Here is a 23365-nt window from a genome sequence, read left to right on the forward strand (position 1 = left end):
GTACATTTTTTTCTTCTAATTTAACTAGAGGTTGATCAAATGCACTTCACATCTGATTATTAATTATTTTCCATATTATTTAATTAATGTTCTACTTATCAAAATATATATATATATTATTTAAATACTCTTTATTATTTTTTAATTTTGTATTCTTTCTTCTAACGATTATATTTTTCAGCTGTCATATTTTTCAAACAACATATTTTTAAATGGTCGCGTTGTCCCAATGATCATATTCTGTGTGTAAATAGAAACGAATTAAATTTTTGGAGTTCGTGATTCTTGTGCAAACGATTTTCGAACAATGTTCCAAATAAAATGAGGAATTGTGGATTTTCCAATACATTATCTTCCATTGCTCAATCTGAAGAAATTAATTAATTGATGGAGAAAAAGAATGGGGTTCTTCACGAAGTTCTAGATGAAAGAATATAAAGTAGTTTCTCCATGGCTTCCTCGTATTTAGACAAGATTGAATCCATAAAAAGTTGGGATCCATAGAATTTTGAGAATGATAATGTAAGGAATATTAGGTGTTTGGCAAAGAGTTTTAAGAGGATAAAGGACGAAGAAATTGATAGATATGATATAAGGTAGAAATGAGTTGAATTTTTTTGTGAGCGAAAAAGTGAAGAAAATTGTTTGTTATTGTGAAGAAATGAGGTTGTCACTTTTCCTGGAAAGGTTATGCTCGAGTATAATTAAAATTTCGATATTATTGGTTCATTGATTTTAGATATAAAAAATTATAAAATTTTCTAACTACAAAATGAGCAATATGCAAAATGCTCTTTGGTTTTTATTTTTTATTTTATTTTTTTGGCCCTTTTTTTAATTTTAAATAACAAGGAATTAAGTTACTCGAATAGGACGATTCAAGGTGTTCTTGATTCCTTGCATTCTCCGCCATCTCCCTTTAGTGACAAATTTATTTTGGAAAATTTTTAAAAAGGGGAAAATAGGAAAAAAGAAAAAAAAAAAAAAACAAAAGAAAAGAAAAAAGAAACTAACAAAAAATGGTATCGCCACCCACGATGCAGCAAGAAACATGTCAACAGTGAAGATAAATCCTCCTTTGCCTCTCCCAGAGTGTAAGCAAAAAGAAAGATGTGTTTTAATTTGGGATACAAACCCAAGAAGCCAAAGCATGTTGAGAGAGAGGAAGAAAGCAAAGGCTTGTTGCTGAAGGAGATGGAGAGATGGAAGAAAAAGGAAGAGAGGGTTAATCAAGGTGATGCATATCCACCTCATCATCATTTCTCCAGTTCCTGCAGCCATTGATGATCTCTCCATGGCCTTGGATTTTCTTTTGTGTTAAATTGATGTAAGTAGACAAATTGGAACATTTTTCTTTTATCTAATCATATAAACTTAATTTGAAGGTCTCCTCCAACTAATGCTTTTGTTTTTCTTTTCGGATCTTCATTTGAGTTTAGATTGAATAATCATGGTATTATATTCCAACTTAGCAGGATTGATGTTGTGTAACCAAGATTAGAAGATCACCCCATTACCTCAGCCGACCAATGTTCAACTTTTGGATACAAACTTTACCCTTCATAATAAGTCCATTTACCTTTCTGAATCGAAAATTCAATAATTTTATGTTCGAATTACTAACAGTTTGGACAGAAAATGTGAGAAAACTTTTATGGAGCTACTTATCCTAATAGGCGTGTATGCATGTTACTATTCTAATTTCTAGTCTACTAGCATGAAGTCCTTTCTCCACACGTTACTAATAGAAGGTCACTACCCTAGCCAGTAGTGACCTTTTTTTGGCCAAAAAACGTCACATTTGAGAAGTCACAAAATTCTAATATTTTTGTAGTTCATATAAGAACTTCCTCACATTTACTATCTGAATCATTAACAATTTGAATAACAAAGTTGTGAAAATCGATCCCTCCCTTTCTTTTTTTGAAAGTGTTTAAAAAATCTTGACTTATTCACCCTCATAAAAATAGAGTTGGCCCTCAAAAGACTTCCCTGTATCCATATTTGGAACCATGACACACGCATGGAAACTTTTTGCACATAATTTTTTTGGGTATTTTGTGTGCTAACAAATTCGATAAATCAAAATACATGTCCTTAAGTTTCGTCCAAGTCCTATACTTGTTGAGACAAGTAGTTAATTTATTAAAGATATTGTGCATGCCTCACCCCCCCCAAAAAAAAAAAAACAAAAAAAAAAGATACTGTTGGATAAATATATTGAGATAAAGGGCCAAAGTATGAATACAAATATATTAAAATTGAAGAGTAGATTAATATATAAAAATAAAATTAGTACCCATTTAGTAGGAAAAAAAAAAAAAAAAACACAGAAGAGAAGAAACAAAATATTAATATAAAATTAGTAGGCACATGCTCTCATGAAGTTGATATAGAAAATCAACAAATATTTCTAATATATCCATTCAATCATTTTAACCTATAAATATAAACTTTTATTCACAACATAAAAATATTAATAAAAAACAACTAAAAATAATAATTACTAAATAGTGAAAGAGGAAGGCTATAGAGCATACTCTCATCCCACCATCCCATTATATATATTGACATGATATTGTTAATTCACCCTTAGATCAATCTTAATTAAATAAGAAAAAATCGAATAAAAGCTTGAAATTATACCTAATTTTTTATTTTTTATTTTCTACTGGACCTTAAGTTGTACAAGTTTTGTCGGTACATTAAACGAATTTTCACAATTTTTTTAAATCCAAGCACGAATTACCCACAGGAATCTTGGCCAATTTGACCCCTTTAACCAAGGATCTCCGAATTTCAAGACATCAAGCTTTTTGTTTTTTAATGGAGGGTTAAATACCAAATATCCCGTCGGGTTTCGTTTCTTTATTTTTTTTTTCTCTTTGGATTTGATTTTTATTATAGGAGGTCTCTGTAGTTTTGATAATAGACCAAATTAGTCATTCCGTCCGTTAGCCGTTAGTTGTCTTAACGGAAGTCTACGTGAACCAATTAAATGTTGACACGTGACGTGGCACCTAATTAAATATATATATATTTTTAAATTTTTAAAAATGTATATATATATTTTTTTTTAAAAAAGTGAAAAGGCTTATATCCATAATCGGGTGGTTTGGCCAAATCCCCAAATTCCCTTTCCACCACCATTCTTTTTTTTTTTATAATTTTTTTTTAAATATATCTTTAAAATAAAAAATAAAAATAAAAAAATTTAGTAGGTACACGTCAATATTTGATTGGTCCACGTGGACTTCCATTAAGTCAATTAACGGTCAACTGACGGAAGGACTAATTTGGTCTATTATCAAAACCACATGGACCTTCTGTAATAAAAATTAAACCCTAGAAAAAAAAAATAATAAAGTAACAAAACCTCAAGAAGTATTTAGTATTTAACCCTTTATAGAGTCAATTTTATAACAAGACATAAGGCTTACATCTCACGGAAGAGACTTTGTTCTCTCTACCTTCTTTCCATTTTTTGCTTTTCTTTTTACTTAATTTGCCTGCTCGTTCTACTTTGGAGGTAGGAAAAAAACCTAAAAATAAATTAAAAAGATGTCCAAGACAACATAGTCCTCGCTGGCTATATATATATATGCTTCTAGCTTGCTAGCATTCACATTTGGCATGAGATAAAAACGTTATCACATTATAACATGAAGCGATAAATTTAGATGATCATAATTATTTTGGTACCAATTAATAATTTGGGAAAAATACATTTTACCCCTCTAAGCTATCAACTCATTAGCACTTTTACTTCCAATGTTTAAAACATGACATTTGACCCCCCCAAACTTTCAAATTGTTGCAATTCGACCATTTTGATTTTTTTTTCCAAAATGCCTCCATCACATATTTTATTTATTTTTTTAAAAAAATCCAAAAAACAAAAAACCAAAAAAAAAAGAAAAAAGAAAAAAGAAAAGAAGAAATATGCTGGGGTGGTTCGGCCACCCCAAGCAGACCGTTTGAGGGTGGCCGAACCACCCCCTTGGGGCCTGGGGGTGGCCAAGCCATCCCCAGGCTCACATCTTTGTTTTTCTATGCAAGTTAGACGACTCTTTTTTTTAAAAAAAAGAAAAGAAAAAAAGTATGCAAGACTTTAATTCCTTCTTTATTTACATTATCAATTAAAAAATAAAAGAAAATCATTTGACATGAGATAAAACTGGGGTCATTTTAAAAGGTCAACAATATATGTAGAGGCCATAGCTTCTTGAATCGGCGGAATTCTCTAACAATACAATTATTATTATTATTATTATTATTATTATTATTATTATTTTTCAATTTTTGCAGGGGCCATGACCCTACAGGCCTCAAAGTAGCATAATTAAATGTAGATTTAACGTCTGTTAAGGAGAAGGTATCTTTACCATAAATTATTGAATCAATGAAATTATCGCACGAATCTAGTAATAATGATCACAACAAAATCAGGGTTTGATCATTATCATGATCAACTTGAACATCAGTATATTTTAAGTCCATTTTATTAAATTTAAGGGGATAATCACAAAGAAGCATACATTCCTTTATCTTGAGAGTATATAACTATTGCTTTAAATACAACTGGTTAGTGAGAGATTTTAAGGCAGTTTACACTAATTAAGCATAAAGATTTTCATTGCGGGAGTTAAACTTATACCCTAGTGTAAGTGTTTACCTAACCATATGAAAATTGCCTTGAGACCACTAAACCACCTCCTTTAAAGGTTACACATATGAGCAATTTGAAAAGGCCCGAAGCAGCGATCCTTGACTTGGAGTGATTGGCCCTTGATGCAATATATATATATGCCTTTACAATACAGACAGCGATTAATTACCTTAATTATTCATAAATTTACGTATTATAGAGTGTGATAGGTTTTTAATAAGAAATTAAGAAATATTAATTCTACCCTTTTATCTGCTTATAAAAGTGGTAGAACAATTCACGCACTTTGAGCCGGCCACCAGCTAAAACTGCTCTCAAAGGTGAAACAAAGGCTTCATAGAATTAATTAACCATGGTTGGGACAGTGTTGGAGCTTTGCACATTAGAAGAACTGGCTGAGCTTGAGGAGAATGATCCAGCTGAAAGGGCTCGGTGGGTGGTGAGTGCTCCAGATCCCCCAGGTCTATGGCAGAACCTAGCTATATGTTCCATGAAAAAAACAGCAGCTTTGGTCTCGGCTCTCAACAATCAGCCTAAACATAAACTCCTTGCCTCACTCCTGCAAGAGGCATTTCCTGTCCTTGGTTGGTGTCAAAGCTACAATGTAACCAAATTCAAGGCCGATGTTATTGCTGGTTTAACTATTGCCAGCCTCTGCATTCCCCAGGTAATTAATTAAGCACAATATTTAATTAACACCATGGGATATATATAAAACCAAAATATGAAATTAGTATTATTCTTTCCATTTGACTCATGCAGAGTATGGGATATGCAACTTTAGCAAAGCTCGAACCTCAATATGGCCTCTGTAAGCTCACTTAGCTTGTTTAACTTTATTTTTTTTTTTTTGAAACTTCATTTTAGACCCTTGAACTACCGCACGTTTTGAGAATACCCCATAAAATTTAAAAACTCTCAATTTACACTCATGAATTTTCAATTTCAATCAATTTACCCCCTCCGTTAGTTTTAGCGGTTAACTTTTAATGAAAATGCCTAAAAAGACCAAATTACTATCACTTTTAAGGGTAAATTTAGAATTTTATTAAAAAAAAAAGGGGTATAAACGTCATTTTATCACTTTTAACATTTAAAATTTGATGGAAAGAGATCAATTGAATCAAATTAAAAGTTTAATAAATTAAATTGAGAGTTTTTAAAATTTAGAGGAGTCTTCTCAAAAAGCATGATAAAGGGTCTAAAGTGAAGCTTCCCCCCCCGCCCCGGCGCCCCTCTTTTTTTAATAACCGCATTATCGGGGGTTTCACCACACATGGGTCGGGTAAAGTTCAAACTTTTGCCGGCGAATAATATCGCGGCCTTAACGAACCACTTGATGCGTGTTGCGAGGCATCATGGTTGGGATTAACTAGTTTAACCTCTGTTATCAACTTATCTACATAAGCTAGCATGAAAAATGACAATTTTTTGGTGTATGAAACTATGTGCTTCTGTGTGTTTTACTCAGACACAAGCGTTGTCCCGCCTTTTATTTATGCTGTAATGGGAACTTCAAAGGACATGGTGATTGGACCCGTGGCGGTGGATTCGCTGCTTCTATCCGCAATGATTCAGAAATTGATCATAGATGATTCTAGGGCTGATTTAACTTCTTACAAGAGCCTTGTTTTTACTGCAACTCTCTTTGCGGGCATATTTCAAGCTGCCTTTGGAATCTTCAGGTGGGTATTATTTCTTCTTTTTATTGATACATATATATTGACATTCTCTCATATATATATAATATTATATCATGCATTTTTACCAATTTCACAGGTTGGGATTTCTTGTCGATTTTTTCTCCCATGCTGCTAGTGTTGGGTTCATGTCAGGCTCCGCCATAATTATTGGTCTTCAACAGCTCAAAGGACTACTTGGGATCACCAACTTCACCCATAAAACTGATATTATCTCTGTCATGAAATCCGTTTCTACTGGACTTGCTCATCAACAGGTTATAATAATATCCTAGAGGGCTTTTTTTTTTTGTTTTTTTTGATGACCATTTCATCAGTTCACTTATATATCCTTGGTGTTTCTTTGTTTGCAGTGGCACATCAATAATTTTGTCCTTGGGTGTTCATGCCTGACTTTTGTCTTAATTACAAGACTTCTGGTAACCAAGCACTATTACCAATATATCCTAGATGGTTCATTATATATATATATATATATATATACACAAAATTGTGACTTATAGAGTTGCTTAATATTTCCATATATCAGGGTACATGGAAGAAGAAACTCTTTTGGTTGCCAGTAATTGCCCCTCTCCTGGCTTTTATTTTTTCTACTTTGATTGTTTATTGGACAAAGGCCTATGATGAAGGTGTTGTTATTGTTAGACAAGTCAAAACCGGGTTTAATCCAAGCTCGGTGCATCTTTTACAATTTGATGGCCCTTATGTTACTGAAGTGGCCAAGATTGGGTTGATCGTTGCTGTTGTTGGACTTACGGTTTGTATTTAATTAATTATTTAATTACAGACGTACCAAACGAATGTTTGTAATATTAACTTAATTAATTATAATTAATTTGTGTCTTTCTGTGAACATTAGGAAGCAACGGCAGTAGGGCGGTCTTTTGCATCCCTAAAAGGATACCACCTTGATGCAAACAAAGAAATGGTATCTTTTGGCTTCATGAATGTTATAGGATCTTTGACTTCTTGCTATGTACGTTGCAACAGGTAATTAATTAAGCTTAATTCATCCTGTTAATATTTTTTCCAATTATCTTTATTATATTTTTTAAAAAATACAACCACATGCAGTGGACTTCCATTTGAAAGAATTTTTAAATTATTATGTATATATATATATAGCTATTTTGTGGTTTTGGAAGGTTTTAAATGGAATGTTTGAAAGAAGCTTAAAAGAATATCCTACTCATATTAGGCTTATGTGTATACTCTAGCATAATGCGCGCATTAACAATTAATTATTGTTAATTGAGAAATTAAATGTTTGTTAGTGAACAGACATTAAAACTGATGATTTAAGACTAGGAAGAGTCCACATCAGTTTTTTAGGACATAAAATTCTCTCTTTATTTTTTTTTTTTCTCTCTCAAAACCTTTAGTATTCTTAAAATTCGAGTCTCTCTATCTTGTTAGAATAGAAACTCTGAGGATGTTTTTCATAAATTACAGAGGATTTTTGGGTTCCATTGTATCTTAAAAAAATATTTGTTGTGACCCAGTACGTGCAGACCAATTCGTTAGAATTGATGGAAGTAAATTGATAATTTCTTAAAGAAAACTTAATTAGTAATGCACCATAGGAGCATTTCATTGTATGTTTTCTCTTTCTGTTTTTACATTCCATATACCTCCCATCAAGAAAGATATAGTATCCTTAATTTTCCCTAATTAATTGATTTGACCTAATTTGGTGTTAATTTACTAATGCTCAAAACACGTACACATGCGCAGGTTCCTTGTCACGGACGGCAGTAAATTTCAATGCTGGTGGTGAAACCCTAGTGTCAAATATGGTGATGGCAGTTACCGTTCTGATATCATTGCAATTGTTCACAAGATTCTTGTATTATACTCCAATGGCAGCCATGGCATCAATCATTCTTTCTGCTATTCCGCAACTCATCAAACTCACTGAAGCTAATCATATTTGGAAGGTTGATAAGTTAGACTTCCTTGCTTGCATTGGAGCCTTCTTTGGCGTATTGTTCTTACGTGTGGAGATTGGTCTTCTAATTGCGGTAATATTTAATTACTTTGCTATTAATTAACTTAATTTGCATATGCATAAATGAGTTTAAATAGCCATGAATATCTGAGTTGATTTATTTTATTTTATTTTTAATGCATCCATCAGGTCAAATAATGAACAATATGTTAAATTATTAATGCAAATAATTAAATCCATTATTTTCTATTGGTTTAAGTGTCGCTTTAAGCTTTTGTGACAAAGGACAAAGGATGACCTTATTAGATTTATATAAAATAAATAAATTGGGTGTTTCAAATAATTATGAGATATATTTTAGGGGAGATTTTTTTTTTTTTTTTTTTTTTTAATTTTTTTTTTAATCTTGAACTTCCATTCGTTTTGACACTACTCCTAAAGTTAAAAAAAAAATTCAATTAAGGGTATCAAACTTTCAATTACCCTATTTCGTTAGAATTTTTCATTAAATCTTATCAAAATTCTTAAAATACATATGCTTTTTAATTAAAAAAAATAAACAAATTGTAAAGATTCACGTTGTTTGAATATTTTATATTATTCTAGTTTATTATGTTGTCTTATATGGTCTAGTGTTTAGACTAGGTTTTTTTTTTTTTTTTTTTTTTTTTTGACATGTTTGCACAAGAGGAGGAAGGAAGATTCGAACTAGTGACCTCCAGTTCCTTAAGTGTGGTCCCAACCGATTGAGCTACCTCTTGGGGACTAATCTAGGGTTTCTTGCCCACTACTTCTTCTTCTCTCTCTCTCTCCATATAGAGAGCTATATAAGCATATCACATTAATCACATTATTATCAATACAATATAGTCCATTGTTTCCTTTCGCTTTCTCTCTTCTCTCTCTCTCTTATGCTTTCGCTCCAATATATTCAACAAGACAGAAATTTCATTCAAACCGGTTTGGAGGAAGTATCCTTCAACCCACATAAAATGGTGCCAAGTGTCTCAGCATTTATTGTGCACATTAAATTTTTAAGATTATTAATAGCAGTTTACATAACTAAAGTTAACTTTTATTTTTCTTTTGGTTAAACGTTAGACTAACGTTTTTTTAAGAAAAGAGAGAATTAATGTTAAAGTGAAGATCAATGTTGGCTTAGAAAAGAAGACCTAACTTTCTCAAAAAAAGAAAAGAAAAGAAGACCTAACATCGGCTTATAAAAAAATTAATAAAAAAAAAGAAGAAGCTTAGAACTAATTTCTGAAAGAAGAGCTAACGTTGGCTTTTTAGAAGAAGAAAAAAAGCCCATGCTTGTTCTTTTTTCTTTCCTTCTTTCTCCATTCTCTGTTTCTCAAGATCTCCATATGTGGCTGAAAGACTGTTGCTTTAGGAGAAGAAGACATATGCGATTGGAATTTTAACCTTAGTTAGTCTAACTTTTCTTAAAAAAACGTTAGACTAACATTTAACCAAAAGAAAAATAAAAGTTAACCTTAGTTATGTAAACTGCTATTAATAACCTTAAAAATTTAATGTGCACAATAATTATGTAGGTTGAAGGATATTTCCTCCAAATCGATTTGGAGGAAATTTCTGTCCATTCAACAATATATTTAACATGGTATCAAAGCCACTTTCTTGTGGCCTCTAATAAACGTCATTGACGTTTTCCGGCGTCCCTTTCGGTGATCTTAACATTTTGATTGTCCGCATGCCGACAAGCGCTTCGCCGCTCTAAATCTCTTCCACGCCTTCACCGAAGTGCAATCTAGAAAATGAAGCCCAGAATCAAGCTAGCAAGGCACAGATCTATCAATCCGTGGAAGACCCGTAACCAACAAACTCTGCACGCGCCACCACACTTCTCCATGCACCACCACGCTCCTCCATGCGCCGCCATGTCAAGGGATCATCCCGGTTTTCACACCACTCAAGACGACAGATCAGACGCCTCTGACTCCAGATTCGAAGAGATCTTAGTTGTCCATGCTTCCACGGGCCTCTAGAAGGTTCTGTTCAAGAGTCACGCGCCTCCCATGGTGTTCCACATGCCTCCACATGCCAGGAGGGTCTCACCACACACCGGCACCTGCCGGTAGCACCTCCCACGCGCGTCCATGTTCGGGCAATCTCCTAGTGCGTCTGATGCACGCGCCTCACGTGCCAAAAAACCCTAGCTAAGGTTTGGTGCGTGTTGTGCATGCGCAGTGAGTGGCCATAGCATTTGGCGCGTGCACCACACGCGCCAGACTCTTCTCCTCCTTCCCTGCTCTAGAGAGCCCGCCATGTCAGCCCTAGCCCTCTGCCACGTTTTTCGACTTGATTCAAAAAAAAAAAAAAAAAAAAAGATTCAAACTCATCCAGATCCAATATTTTCGACCTGATTCAACAGGTTAGAACTGGATCGTCTCTTTCGAGCCAGACTGACCCATTCAACGGTCCACGGGTTTCGGCCATTTTGGCCCATGTAACCGGCCCACTTGTCAACTCAGTTCCAAACGGCGTCAACCCAACCTAGTGGGTCTCAAATCTGGTTTGGTCCACTTTTTTTTTACAACCCGAACCGGATCCATCCAAGGTGCTCTAACCCGGTCCAAAACCGGGTTATCGGGTTCTAATCCAGTTCAGCCGAATAGGCCAATCGGGTCAATCTATCAAACCGGTCCAAATTAGTCAATCCGATTCAATGAGTTAACTCGGTTCATATCATTTTGGGTCAGACCATATGAAATGGTTCATGAGTTTTGGCCAACTTCAGCCCATTCAAACCGACCCCAATGGATTCAAGGCTACTCCAAGCTCTTAAGCCCAAAATGTTGGCTCCAATCCATTCCAATGGATTCAAGTCTCAAGCCCAACTAGTTGGCCCAAGTCCTCCAGCTGCCACCAGCAGCCACTGCCAACCTCCATTGCCGCCATCCTCCGCCGCTGGTTGCCAGTCTCCGGCCACTACTCCTGCAACCAAAAAAAAAAATCCTCTTTATTTCCCTTTATTTTTCTCAAACTCAACCTTACACCTTGAGTTTGAGGAGAGATATTAGAAGATTTTATATAATTCTAGTTTATTATGTTGCCTTATATGGTCTAGGGTTTAGTTTAGGGTTTCTTGCCCACTACTCTCTCTATATATAGAGAGCTATGTAAGCATATCACATTAATCACATTATTATCAATACAATGTAATCCATTGTTTCCTTCCGCTTTCTCTCTTCTCTCTCTCACGCTTCCACTCCAATATATTCAACAATATATTTAACATAGTATCAAAGCTATTTAACATAGGCGTTTGTTTTTTATTTTATAAAAAACATTTTTGCAATATTTTTGCAACATCATTGCAATTTTTTTTTAAATATAAAAAATAGGGGTATTTTGGAAAAAATTAACAAAAAATCCTAAGGAAAATGGATAATTGAAAAAAATTGAAAATTCGATACCCTTAATTGAGATTTTTTAAATTTTAGGGGCAGTGTCAAAACGAATGGAAGTTCATGGGGATTTTATGAAGTTTCCCCTATATTTTATATCTAAAAGTTTGTGAATTTAATTATAACATTGTATGAGAGCTGAGATCATGAGTTTAAAACTTGAGTAATTCTAGAAGTCCCTATTGTGTTAGTCTTGTATCCAAAAAAAAAAAAAAAAAGAGTGGGCTTTTAAAATCACAATTTGATTAAAATTTAATATTTATCAATCACAAGTCGAATGATGATTTTAAGAGCTATATCATTCTTGAAGGAACATAAGAGAGACTTTGATGTAGATCGGCAAGCCAGCTCGTCTACAGCCCGTCCGGACGAGCCTAAACTCGAGAGCCTCATCTGAAGTCCTCGTCCGTAGACCATCCGGATGCCTATGTTATTTTCCTGTTTTTACGTTTTATGTGAGTTACCGTCCGGACAGCGTTATGTTCTATCCGAACAACCATCATAGAATTGCAATTTGTCTTTAATTCGTATCTCTTTAAGGGATTTATGTCGGTTCCCGTCTAGACAGCCTTAAGTTCCGTCCAGACAAGCACTGTAGAGTTTCAATTTGATTTAATTTCGTACTTTTATTAGGTTTAGGGTGTGGGGCCTATAAATACATACTTTATAGACCCTAAAACGCAATTGAGTTTTGTTCAATAAGAAGCCCCAAAGTTGAATGTTATTCTGTTTTCCCTTGAAAACCTACAGAGTATATAGCGTTTTAAAGAAATTTTTTTAAAATTTTTTATAGAATCAAGATTTAGAAATACTTATCCGTTTTTTATTGTTGTTATTCGCTGCAGCCTACTAAGTCATGCTGCATCAGACTTTGTAGCACTATTTGTTTAAACTTTAATTCTACAGTTTATCCTCGTTTTAGTTAAAATAATCCACATGTGTTGTCTCGTCTTACACGTGAGGAAAAATGGAAAAACATTATTAATTAAACTGAATTTGAGTAATTAAATTGCAGGTGGCAATATCATTTGCAAAGATCATTCTCGTCTCGATTCAACCAGGGGTAGAGATCCTTGGAAGGCTTCCAGGAACTTGCACGTTTTGTGACGTTGCTCAGTATCCTATGGCTATGAAGATTCCAGGAGTCCTGATAATCCGTATCAAATCTGCCTGGCTTTGTTTTGCAAATGCCAATAATATTAGAGAAAGGTATATATTCTCTCCGCTTTATAGGTATAATTACAGAAATAAATTAATTAACATTTATGTATCTTTTAATTACATTTTGTTTAAGGATTATGAGATGGGTGACTGAAGAAGAGGAGGATGCCGAAGGAAAGATCAGAAGGACGACTATCAAACATGTAATTCTTGACATGTCGAGTAAGTGTTTGAGTGATGATCAGAAGGCAGAAAATTAATTATATATGGTTTTCCCATTCATTTGTGTGATGAGCATTTACTAAAACTTTTATGATTTGTCAATTGTCACTCATTACAAATTGCAACAATTAATGGATCATCATGCAACATATATGCATGGCTTTTAATTAATATATATAGCAGATTTCTTTTTTCTTTTTTCTTTTTAGGGTTAATTATTTTTTTAGTACCTAGGCTTTCATGTTTTTATTTTTCCCCACTTAGATTTCAAATCATATCACAAATGGTACCTGACTAATGGATAAATACCAGTTTAGTACCTTTATCACCATTCTGTCAGCCAAACTAATGGACTGCAATGGAGGTGGTGTCAGCCACCCCATACAACCGGTCTGGGAGTGGTTTGACCACTCCCAGGCTTTGGAGGTGGTTTCGGCCATCATTTTTTGGCCATTGGGGGTGGCCGAACTACTCCCATGGGCCTTAGGAGTGGTTCGGCCAATCCTAGATGGGCAGCAAGGGTGACTGAAATCACCCCAATAACAGTCCGTTAGTTTGGCTAACATAATGGTGACAAAGATACTAAATTTGTATTTACCTATAAGTCAGGTACTATTTATAATACGAATTGAAACCTAGGTGAAAAAAAATAAAAAGTGTGGAAATTAACCTAGGTACTGAAAATGTAATTAGTCATTCTTTTTTATTTTTTATTTTTTATTTTATTTTTTATTATTATTATTTTTTTTATAGAAAAAATGGCGGCTTCAATTAAGTTGGTGATATTTCTTCTGTTTTTTTTTCAAATTTTTTATAGGTTTAATGAACATTGACACATCTGGGATTGTTTCTCTAGACGAACTTCATAAGAATCTGGTCTCACATGGAGCAGAGGTATGGCAATTTAATTCACAGTTTTTTTTTTTTTTTCTTAACTTTTCTTTTTAACGTGTCTTCTCTCTCTTTCTGTCTCGATCACAGTTAGGCATTGCAAACCCTAGATGGCAAGTGATTAACAAACTCAGATTAGCCAACTTTGTCGGCAAAATTGGAGGAATGGTCTTCTTGACTGTTGGAGAAGCTGTGGATGCATGCGTACTTTAGTGTTAAAAAAGCGGCCACCCTTTAAGCGTAACTGTTATTTGAGTTTGAATTTTGTTTTGATGAATTAATTATTCATCCAATAAAAAAGTGTCACTGTTTGTAAGGAGGTAGGAAACTAAAAACCAAAAGTGGATAAGTGAAATATTATTATTTGTATTTCTTTTACTTGTTGGCGGAGCCACGTTGTGGCCTGTGAGGGCTCTGGCCCCACAAGCTTTTTATTTTTATTTTTATTTTTTTAGAAGAAAAATTTTGAAAATGGCTCCTATATATTTTTCATTTTTTTTTTAAAGAAAAAAAAAAAAAAACTTGGAAGAGAGGCTTGTTTGCTCTTTTGAAAATCAATGTCTTTTTTAATTTTAATCACTCTAAAGCTTTTTATTGAATTATTAATTGGTAACCATGTATTATCTTTTCTCTATCGAGTAAATAAGGCAAGAATAATATTTGATTTGGTTGTATCAGCCTTCAAGCATTATTTGCTTCTTAGAGAATATTATAAGATTTATATAAAATTAACTCGTAAAAAAATTTCAGAGATAAATGTTTTTTTTTAAAAAAGAAAAATATATATAAAAAAAAAAACTCCCCAAACTAATAGCTATTTGCGATAGAGCCTCACAATGTTCAAAATGTACTAAAGTTGCCTATCAAACTACCAAAATGTATCCAAAAAGGCCACTTATTTTTAATATTCCTATAATACCCCTATTCTTTTAAAAAATAAAATGATGAAATAATTAAAAAAAAAAAAACAAACAATTTTTTAAAAAGAAAAATAAAAAACCAATGGGCAAATAAATACAAAAAAAAAAAAAAGTTTTTTGGAATAAATAAATAATTAGTCACTGTAGTTGGCCTAAATTACAAATCACTTCATGTCGTATGAAAGTAAAATCAAAGGTTTCTGAGATATTCCAAAAAAAGAATTTAGTCCCTTAGTCAAATTCCGTTAAAAAATGTGATAAATTCTGTTAAATGTGGCATTAATGCCAATAAAAATGGTGACACATGTCATTCTTAATAAAAATAAATAAATATTAAACTAAAAAAAAAAAATTCAATTTTTAGTTTTTTATTTTATTAATTTTTTATTTTAGTTTTTAAAAGAATAAGGGTATTATTGGAATATAAAAAAATATGTGGCCTTTTTTGACACACTTTGATAGTTTAATTAGCTACTTTAGCACATTTTGAACATTGTGGGAGTCTTTAAAAAACGACTGTTAATTTGTGGGGCTTTTTTATATTTTTCCCTTAAAAAAAAAGTTGGGAAGTGTTCATAATCAGAGCAAAAATTAAACACTTTAGCTGTTTATAATTTATTCCGTGATTATATATATACATATGTTTGTTTCCAATCTATGATTGTTTATCAATTTGGTTATCTCTTATGTCATTATAATTTAACTTAAAAAATTTAAGTTCATGAATTACAACGTTAAAATTAAAAACTATTTATTCAAAAGAAAAGAAGTTGACATTCCAAAAAGTAATACACCATTGAATTTTAATTGCGAAATTTCAAATCTCAAATATTGCCCTCTTAAATCTCCAAGAATTTCAGCTAAAAAACATCATTTTAAGATTCTAGGTGTGGGAATTAGAGGTTGCAAGTGAAAAACATTTATTTTCTATTTTATATTATGTTTATTATATTTTTAATTTGGCCCTTACAATTGTAAATTTCTGGCTCCACCATTGCTTGACCCTTTTGTCCCTTGTGAGATACAAGTAATTGATCGAAGTAAGCAAAGAGATTTCATTCAAATGAGGAGTTGCTTTAAGAATTTTGACTTTGGTTAAGTTTCTCTCAAAGCTTAGGTTCCTTGGCTAAAAGTGGTGATTTTTGGCCAAAACTCGAAGCTCCTATCTAATCTTAGAAGTTGATATGGGATTTGGGAATATATAAGCCAAGGGCCCAAAGCTTAGGCCCCATTGACATAAAAGCCTACTCAATAGAAAGGTTGCAAAAAGCCGAAGAGCCGTCAGTCTACATACATCTATTGCACAATCACAAGCTCACTACATTGCAATTAAAAAATAAAAATAAAAATAAAAATCTTACACAAAAATGGGGATAATCTCTGAAAAAGAGATAAGAGCCTCTTCCACCAAAAAACTCTCTCTATTATATTTTTCTTTTTAAATACTCTATTGACATAAGCATCGAAGACTTCTCTGTTGGCCCCTGTATTTGGTAGTTTTCTTCTTATTTTGTAGGTACTCGTAGTCCAATCCAATGGTGCAAAAATGATGTAAGACGATATTTACCTATATTTCCAATAAAAACGAAAATAAAGAAAATATCAAAAACAATATTGGAGTAGCACCGCTTGATCTGAATTTTAGAGTTTGTGTTCTTTTCTCAACCTGCGGGTTTGAGCTTATCTTTGGGTAGAAGATGAAGACGTTTTTCCTTGTAGAATCAAAGACGTTGTTATTTAATTAATTACCTTAGTCTTCCGTTACATCAATTGGTGTTAGAATAGGCTTTATCCTGATCATGACCAATCAGCGCAACTGTGACAAACTTCTCCAACAACGCTGCTTGTAAGGGCTCTTAATTTCGAGAGCCAAATTCATAAGGTATTCGAGCCAGCATTGTCTGGATTTGATGTCCAACTTATACAACAACAACTTCTATAACAATAATTAAGAAAGAGAAAGGCCATAATCATCCTAAAAAAAAAAAAAAACTAAAATTTTTTTTGAAAAATTGAAATTTGATTAATACTGCTTCAAAATTGAATTAAGAAATAACAAATACCATGTCTTTATATAGGCTAAGTTTTGAGTGATCTCTAAGTAAATGCTATTAATTCGGTGTCTATCAACTCAATTGATGATGCTTCTCCTATATGAAATATTTTGACTATCTGTACATTTTGGAGTTCGTTTTTATTTTTTTATTTTTTTAATGGGGGTAATGACAATTAATGTAAAGTTGATTGGCAGTGGGGTCAACTTTTGAGTCATACGATTTCTTATTATATTGACACTATGTAGTTTCAGCTATCATACGATAAAAGAAAATGTAACTCAAAAGTTCACATCATGCATTAATTTCTTTCCATGATGGTATAATGACAATTATAAATTTTACCTAGAGTTTATCTTTTGAGTCATATAATATAGTTTTTTCGTTACATTTACACTTGGCAATTTCAGCTATCATACGATAAAGACAATGTAACCTCACTAACACCCATGCTCAACTAAAAAGCTCATACTATAAATTGGTCGCCATGTATTTCTTTTTCCCTTTTCTGCTTACAAGTGGAAGAAAAGGCCCAACTAAAGCAAACAAAAACTAACTCCTAGCAAAGTTGAAAGCGTGGTCTAGCTAGCTAGTGCTCCAGATCACCTCAGCCAACAGAAGGGTAGTCTTCAATGTCTTCAGAACATTCAAAAAACATTTGTATAAATTATTCAGAGACAAAAGAAAAGACAGCAACTACATAGGACGATCGAGGAGGAAATATATGCCAACTTTGAGGACAAAATCAATTCGGCTATGTTTACTAATTACTATAGTATCACTACTTTAGTGTTTCTTGTGTTTATTAAAACCTCCATGCATGATAGCTCTGCTGACTTTGTGGTTCGAATCCACGATTGGCAGACAAAATGGTCTTTATTCTTTCACGACCCTTTTTACGCCCATCAATTAGTTTTACTTTTATATATATATAAAGGCTTTTGGTTGGACATGAAAGCGTCTAGGTTCATTGTATTCAGAGGCTCCAAAGCCCCTCTGGTGCCTGGACGCCATAGCCATTAATTACAATAGGTCGTGACTCCTCCACTTTGTTCGAATCTAAAGGAGTTCTTTAGCTAATAATAGCAAATTTTAGTGACTCATTATGTGTTATAAAATATATCCATGAATTTAGGGCAAATAGGGTCTTATAATTAATTAACCAAAAGCTACCCTTTCTAGTTTCCACTACAATACATAGGCCATTTTAAGGCGACGTGGCTTGCTGTACTAGATTTATATAGATTTCTAAGTCATGGATATGGTAAGACATTATCATCTTTAGTCAACCTGGTAGCAATCTCGAGAATAACGTGTTTGGCCTCGTTTGAAATGCTTTTTAAAAAATTGTGTATTTTCTTTATAAAAAAAAAAAAAAATTCAAAGTATCAACAAATAACTTCAAAAACAAAACTTTTTGTCCTTGAACATTTTTTTTTTCAAACAAAAAGTGTTATCAAACGAATTTCAGAGAATTAATTATAGTGTTCTTGCTGATACAAATACCTTGATCAGTTCGCCAACATTAAGAAAGGAAATGGGCACAAAGAAAGGGAGAAAATTATCTCCATTATATGGATCGCTCATAGACCCATTGATCCTCTAATAGATCAAAAGAAAACTTATCTTCATGTTAAAAGACATGAATGATTATCATACTCATGACAATTTACCAAACTAGCCAGTTTCACCAGTCTTGCAATTTTTTTTTTTTAGCTTTGTAACCTCAGTGGTCGTGACTCATACGCTAATGATGGTATTATAAGAACAACAAGTGCAATGACTAAAAAAAAAGAAAAAAAAAAAGTAAGGAAAACTTAATAAAACCCCTACAATTGTTGGTTTGAGGAATGCGATTTTCAGCTACCGGCTTGCCGTATACCGAGCTTTTGGTTTTCTTTACTGGGCCAGCGTTTTAACTTTGCCATTTACCCTCGACCAGCTACGTCGTTTTGGACTCCGTCTGCGTTTCCAGACTTCAAAACTTTCATATAAGCCACCTTGACCCGAAAGCGGCGTCGTTTGAAGCGTAATAAAAAAAAAAAAAAAGGGAAATCGGAGACCCTTGCCAGTAAAATGGGGTGTGGGGACCACCATTTTGGCCAAAGGGGTGGTGAGTCACTAACCCGGTTTGAAGTGTGGGACCACCAACGTATGGAAGTCGTCCATTCCTGAAGTCAAAAAAAAAGGAGGGGTGGTTGGTCGAGGATGCCGTTGGGGGTGTGGGACCCAGCTGGTGGTTCGACCACCCCATCTTGCGTTGGGGGTGGTCAGGCCACCCATCTTGGATTGGCCGAAACCCTGAAATGATCCGACCACCCCAAGCCTCCTGTCCGCGGCCAGGGGGTGGCCGGACCACCCCACGGCCCATGGGGGGTGGTTAGACCTCCCCCGGTCGGCCCGGTGGCTCCAGCCATCCCAGATTTTTTTTTAATTAATTAATTAATTTATTTTACTTTTTAATATATATATATAACGATGTCGTTTTGGGCTGGGAATGTGTTTTAGTTTTAGGACACAAAACGACGTAGTTTTGGATATGGTAAAATGGGTATAAAAAGTCAAATTGTTTGACTTTAACGTTAAAAGGGTCCAAAGTAAGAGAAAATCAAAGTTTAGAGGGCCTAAGTGAGAGTTTTGAAAATTCATGAAAAGTATGTCAAAACGGTTGAAAGTTCAGGTCAACTTTATGAAATTTAAAAAAAAAACAAAAAAACGATGATTACTTTATGGATCCATTCTTAGCATCATCATTGCCATCATCACCATGTCCCGATGGAAGGGAATAAATTAAAGACAACGTGGATGGATGAAGTAGAGTTAAAAAGTAGTGGTGCTTTTTCATATTCAACGAGTAACTATTAATTGTAGTGACAGAAACAGGAATGTTGTCGTCAGCACAACCAATTGTCAGCAAACCAATCAAGAACAAAACATCCCAAATGCACTATTTATATATATATATGTTTTTGTTCTTTTAAGCTTTTTTTAGTTCTTTTGAGAAGAGTTTGGAGTGTTTTATTAAAGGCAACCGCAGTTCACTGGAAGAAGCATATTTATGAACTTGAGCGCTTTTGGAAGGGAATTTTCCACTCAAGACTCTCGCGGAAATGGGAAGCCCCATCATTTTTTTTGGGTGGGTATAGGCCCATAGAGTAAGAGTCTTATAGATGTCTTGTCAGCTAAGTGAGATGGAAAAGACTCACTTGTTAATGAGAGAGTAAGGCAATTCTGGAGAAGAAGTCAAAGTATATGAATGGCATATCGGTTTCGTATGATAATGTCTTTTGTATTTTTAGTTAAGAAAAAGTATTTTAATGTGGTATAAATGACCAAATCTGGAGATTGTTGCCAAACACGAGTCCACTACCATGAACTTTTAAGATGTATCGGTTCTTTTTTTTCTCTAATCAGAAGGGCGGGGATTGGTTGTGGCTATTTTACTTGTCATGACTATAATAGTACATATATACCCGTTGATAGCCGTACATGAGAGACTTAGACCGTGAGAACCGTAAGTGTTTCCTCGATTAAGTCCGACTGATTTATAATCTCACATAGTCTTACCAAGGCATCAATGATAAGGTGATTTATACTAATCAGATATGACGATACCCATAGTATTACAGGATCCGAACTCATGTCCTAGTGCGTACCTAACTACGCACTTTGAAAATTTTCTTAGGCACTCTCTGAACCACCACCCTAGATGGTGTATACGGTGCACTTAACATGGCCGGTTAGATGTCTAAGAAATTAAGAGCCCATTTGGCTCACAAGTCAATTTTAGATTTTTAAACAAAATTGTGAAAAGTGTCCCATTTAAAAATGCATTTTTTAAAAAAATGGTAGTTTGAAAACGTAGACAAATTTACCTTTTCAACTTGTAGGCATTGCATTTATAAAAATGCATGATTTTAAAGTCAAACCGCATTCATTTTAAGAGTTGAATCATGATTTTACCAAATATTTAATTGCGTTTTTTTAAAATTGTTATCTTTGAAACCGATAAACTAACATACCAAAAGTATCTGCCTAAGGCCTTCTAAGAAATAAAGCCCTCCACTATATATAGCTATTATCAATCATTTTTCGTCTCCAGCAAAGAAGTTATTCTAAAAAATTTGTTACAGTGAACTCCCATTTTCATATGAAAGTTCACCATAGCACATTCTACAATTATTTTAATCATTTCTCTCTCCCTTCTCTCTCTCTCTTTCCCTCTCCCTCTCCCTTTGCTAATTCTCCCTTAACAAACAATAAAACTAATATAAAAAAATATCTAAAGAAAGTACTATAGAATTTAGTAGATAATCTGTTGGAGTTTTATTGAAAAACTAATAGTTAAAATAGAAAAATGTGTATTTTAAGTAGCTAAAATAGACACTATTGCTAGAAATACTCTACTTATATGAGTTATTGCTACGTAGCTTAGAGCATTTCTAGCAGAGCTTTTATATGGCTCATATGAGCTACTTTACCTCTCCAACATACCTTTCAAAATAGAGGGTTTTCATCAAAATTTGCTACAATAAACTTTCACATTACTAGTGTAGTAGTTTCTATTAATATAATATGAATTTTTTCTCATGTCGTTTCTCTCTCTAGTCCTCTCTCTCTCTCTCTCTCTTTCTCCTCATCTAAAGATTAAAAAATAATATTTAAAGAAAATAGAGAGTAGAATAAATCGAGAATTTATTGGAGCATATATAAAAAATGAATAGTTAAAGTAGAAATTTATAGTTTTTCAATAGTTATTTTGGCTAACAAGATAACTATATTAGCTGATGATCTAAAAGCCATATATTAGTTACAATATAGCTAATATGAGCCATTTTCAGCTCTAGCAAATCAGCTTTCAGAGCATGTAAAAGACATTTTTTTTTTAGTACGATGATACTCTACCTCTAGTACTAATATTTTCTTTTATCTCTATCATATATATATATATATATATATATATATATATATATATATATATATATAAAACCGCACTTGCCAAGTGTACAAGTTGAAAACATAGGTAACTAATAAATAAATAAATATTCCATTAAAAATGAAAAGTATCATCAATATTTTATTCAAGAATTTAGAACAAATTGAGAAAACAAAGAAATATAAATCAAATCATATATACTGAGGAAATAAATACAAATTGAAGAACTTATCTATCCCTTGTGAGTGTGTGCTTTGTTTCTTCCGTGCTCACTCAAAAAAATCCGGTATCTGTCGGTCTTATCATCAGTTGCTGGGCACTTGAATATCGTTCCATGGCCAATCAAATGACCTAGCAAAAAAAAAATATATATATATATATATTAATTTGGTAAAGTCAAAACAATAGCTCAGTAGCATTTTTTTGAGTGTTTTAAAAATTAATTATGGGATAATTCCAAAATAATTAGCCAACAATCCAATAATTAACCTTGTGTCTCTAGTTTCCAATGCATCAAATGATGTGCAATTTAGAGTTTTCTAGAAGTTATGTAAAAGTGTTTCGACTGGCAGAATACAGAGAAATTTCAAATTCTCTTGCTATTTTTTTTTTTGGTAAGAAATTCTCTTGCTTTTAATTATGCCTTAATTTGGTTTCTCCAATATGTATCTTTTCATTTTTTTTTTTCTAAGTGTCTTTTGTAGTTTCTAAAGTACTATTAGTACTTGTATCTAGTCAAGAGACCTTGATTTATATTAAATGTTTTTTGTCTTAAAAAAACGTGATTTAACTTTAATTACCTTAATTGGAGGGTACTTTATTTCCAAGTTAGTCAATTTCTTTTTATATCAATTTATAACATTGTCGCTGTCATGCAAACTATATATGTTTCATTTGCATTAAAATAACGATTAATTTGAGAGGATTTTCTCTTCCATTTCAATTGCTCAATTTGCATTAATCTCCAAATCAACAAAGCTTCTGTTCGATTTCCTTTTCTTTGCATTTTTTTTGGGTCCCCTCGATCGTAAATGCAATCATCTTTTTGACCCTCAATTCTCTCTGCGTACTCTTGAAATAATTGCCTCGTACGTCCGACCAGACAAAGATTGTACTAGGACGGACATATCTATCTATCTGGAAGTTAAATTAGTTTCGTATTGGCCCAGAAGATTTGAGGAGCCAATACAAAAAGCTGCGAGATCCCAACAATCTTAATTAACGTACAACTTGTCAGCTAGTTGGATCTCCATTGTCTTATATTACAGTTTTAAGAAGATCTTGATCACAGTAGGATTTTCTATGTTGCTCCACATTCCATCACGACTAAATTATGTCTCTCCAAAACTTTCAAATCTAGTTAGCTGGATGTCATTACCGTTAAAAATATAATTAACGTACAAAATATGAATAAAATGGTAAATTAGCTT

The 23365-nt window shown here is 33.2% G+C and overlaps 1 protein-coding gene across 1 annotated transcript; it reads left to right on the plus strand.

The window, feature by feature from the left end:
- The first annotated feature begins 5021 nt into the window (after positions 1–5021).
- On the plus strand, positions 5022–14238 carry LOC132166514 (sulfate transporter 2.1-like). Its single transcript, XM_059577342.1, has 12 exons — positions 5022–5336; positions 5432–5480; positions 6141–6354; positions 6449–6626; positions 6723–6788; positions 6899–7129; positions 7232–7350; positions 8099–8393; positions 12767–12960; positions 13046–13134; positions 13952–14028; positions 14116–14238. The coding sequence occupies exons 1-12, from the start codon at positions 5022–5024 to the stop codon at positions 14236–14238; spliced, it is 1950 nt and encodes a 649-aa protein (XP_059433325.1).
- Positions 14239–23365: the final 9127 nt, after the last annotated feature.

This window comes from Corylus avellana, chromosome ca11 (assembly GCF_901000735.1).
Source record: "Corylus avellana chromosome ca11, CavTom2PMs-1.0".
NCBI classification, from domain to species: Eukaryota; Viridiplantae; Streptophyta; class Magnoliopsida; order Fagales; family Betulaceae; genus Corylus; species Corylus avellana.

Coding starts and splice junctions, on each gene's coding strand:
- LOC132166514 (XM_059577342.1), top strand. CDS start 5,022: ATGGTTGGGACAGTGTTGGAGCTTTGCACATTAGAAGAACTGGCTGAG. Junction 7,130..7,231: donor TTGCTGTTGTTGGACTTACG/GTTTGTATTTAA, acceptor TGTGAACATTAG/GAAGCAACGGCAGTAGGGCG. Junction 13,135..13,951: donor TGTAATTCTTGACATGTCGA/GTAAGTGTTTGA, acceptor AATTTTTTATAG/GTTTAATGAACATTGACACA.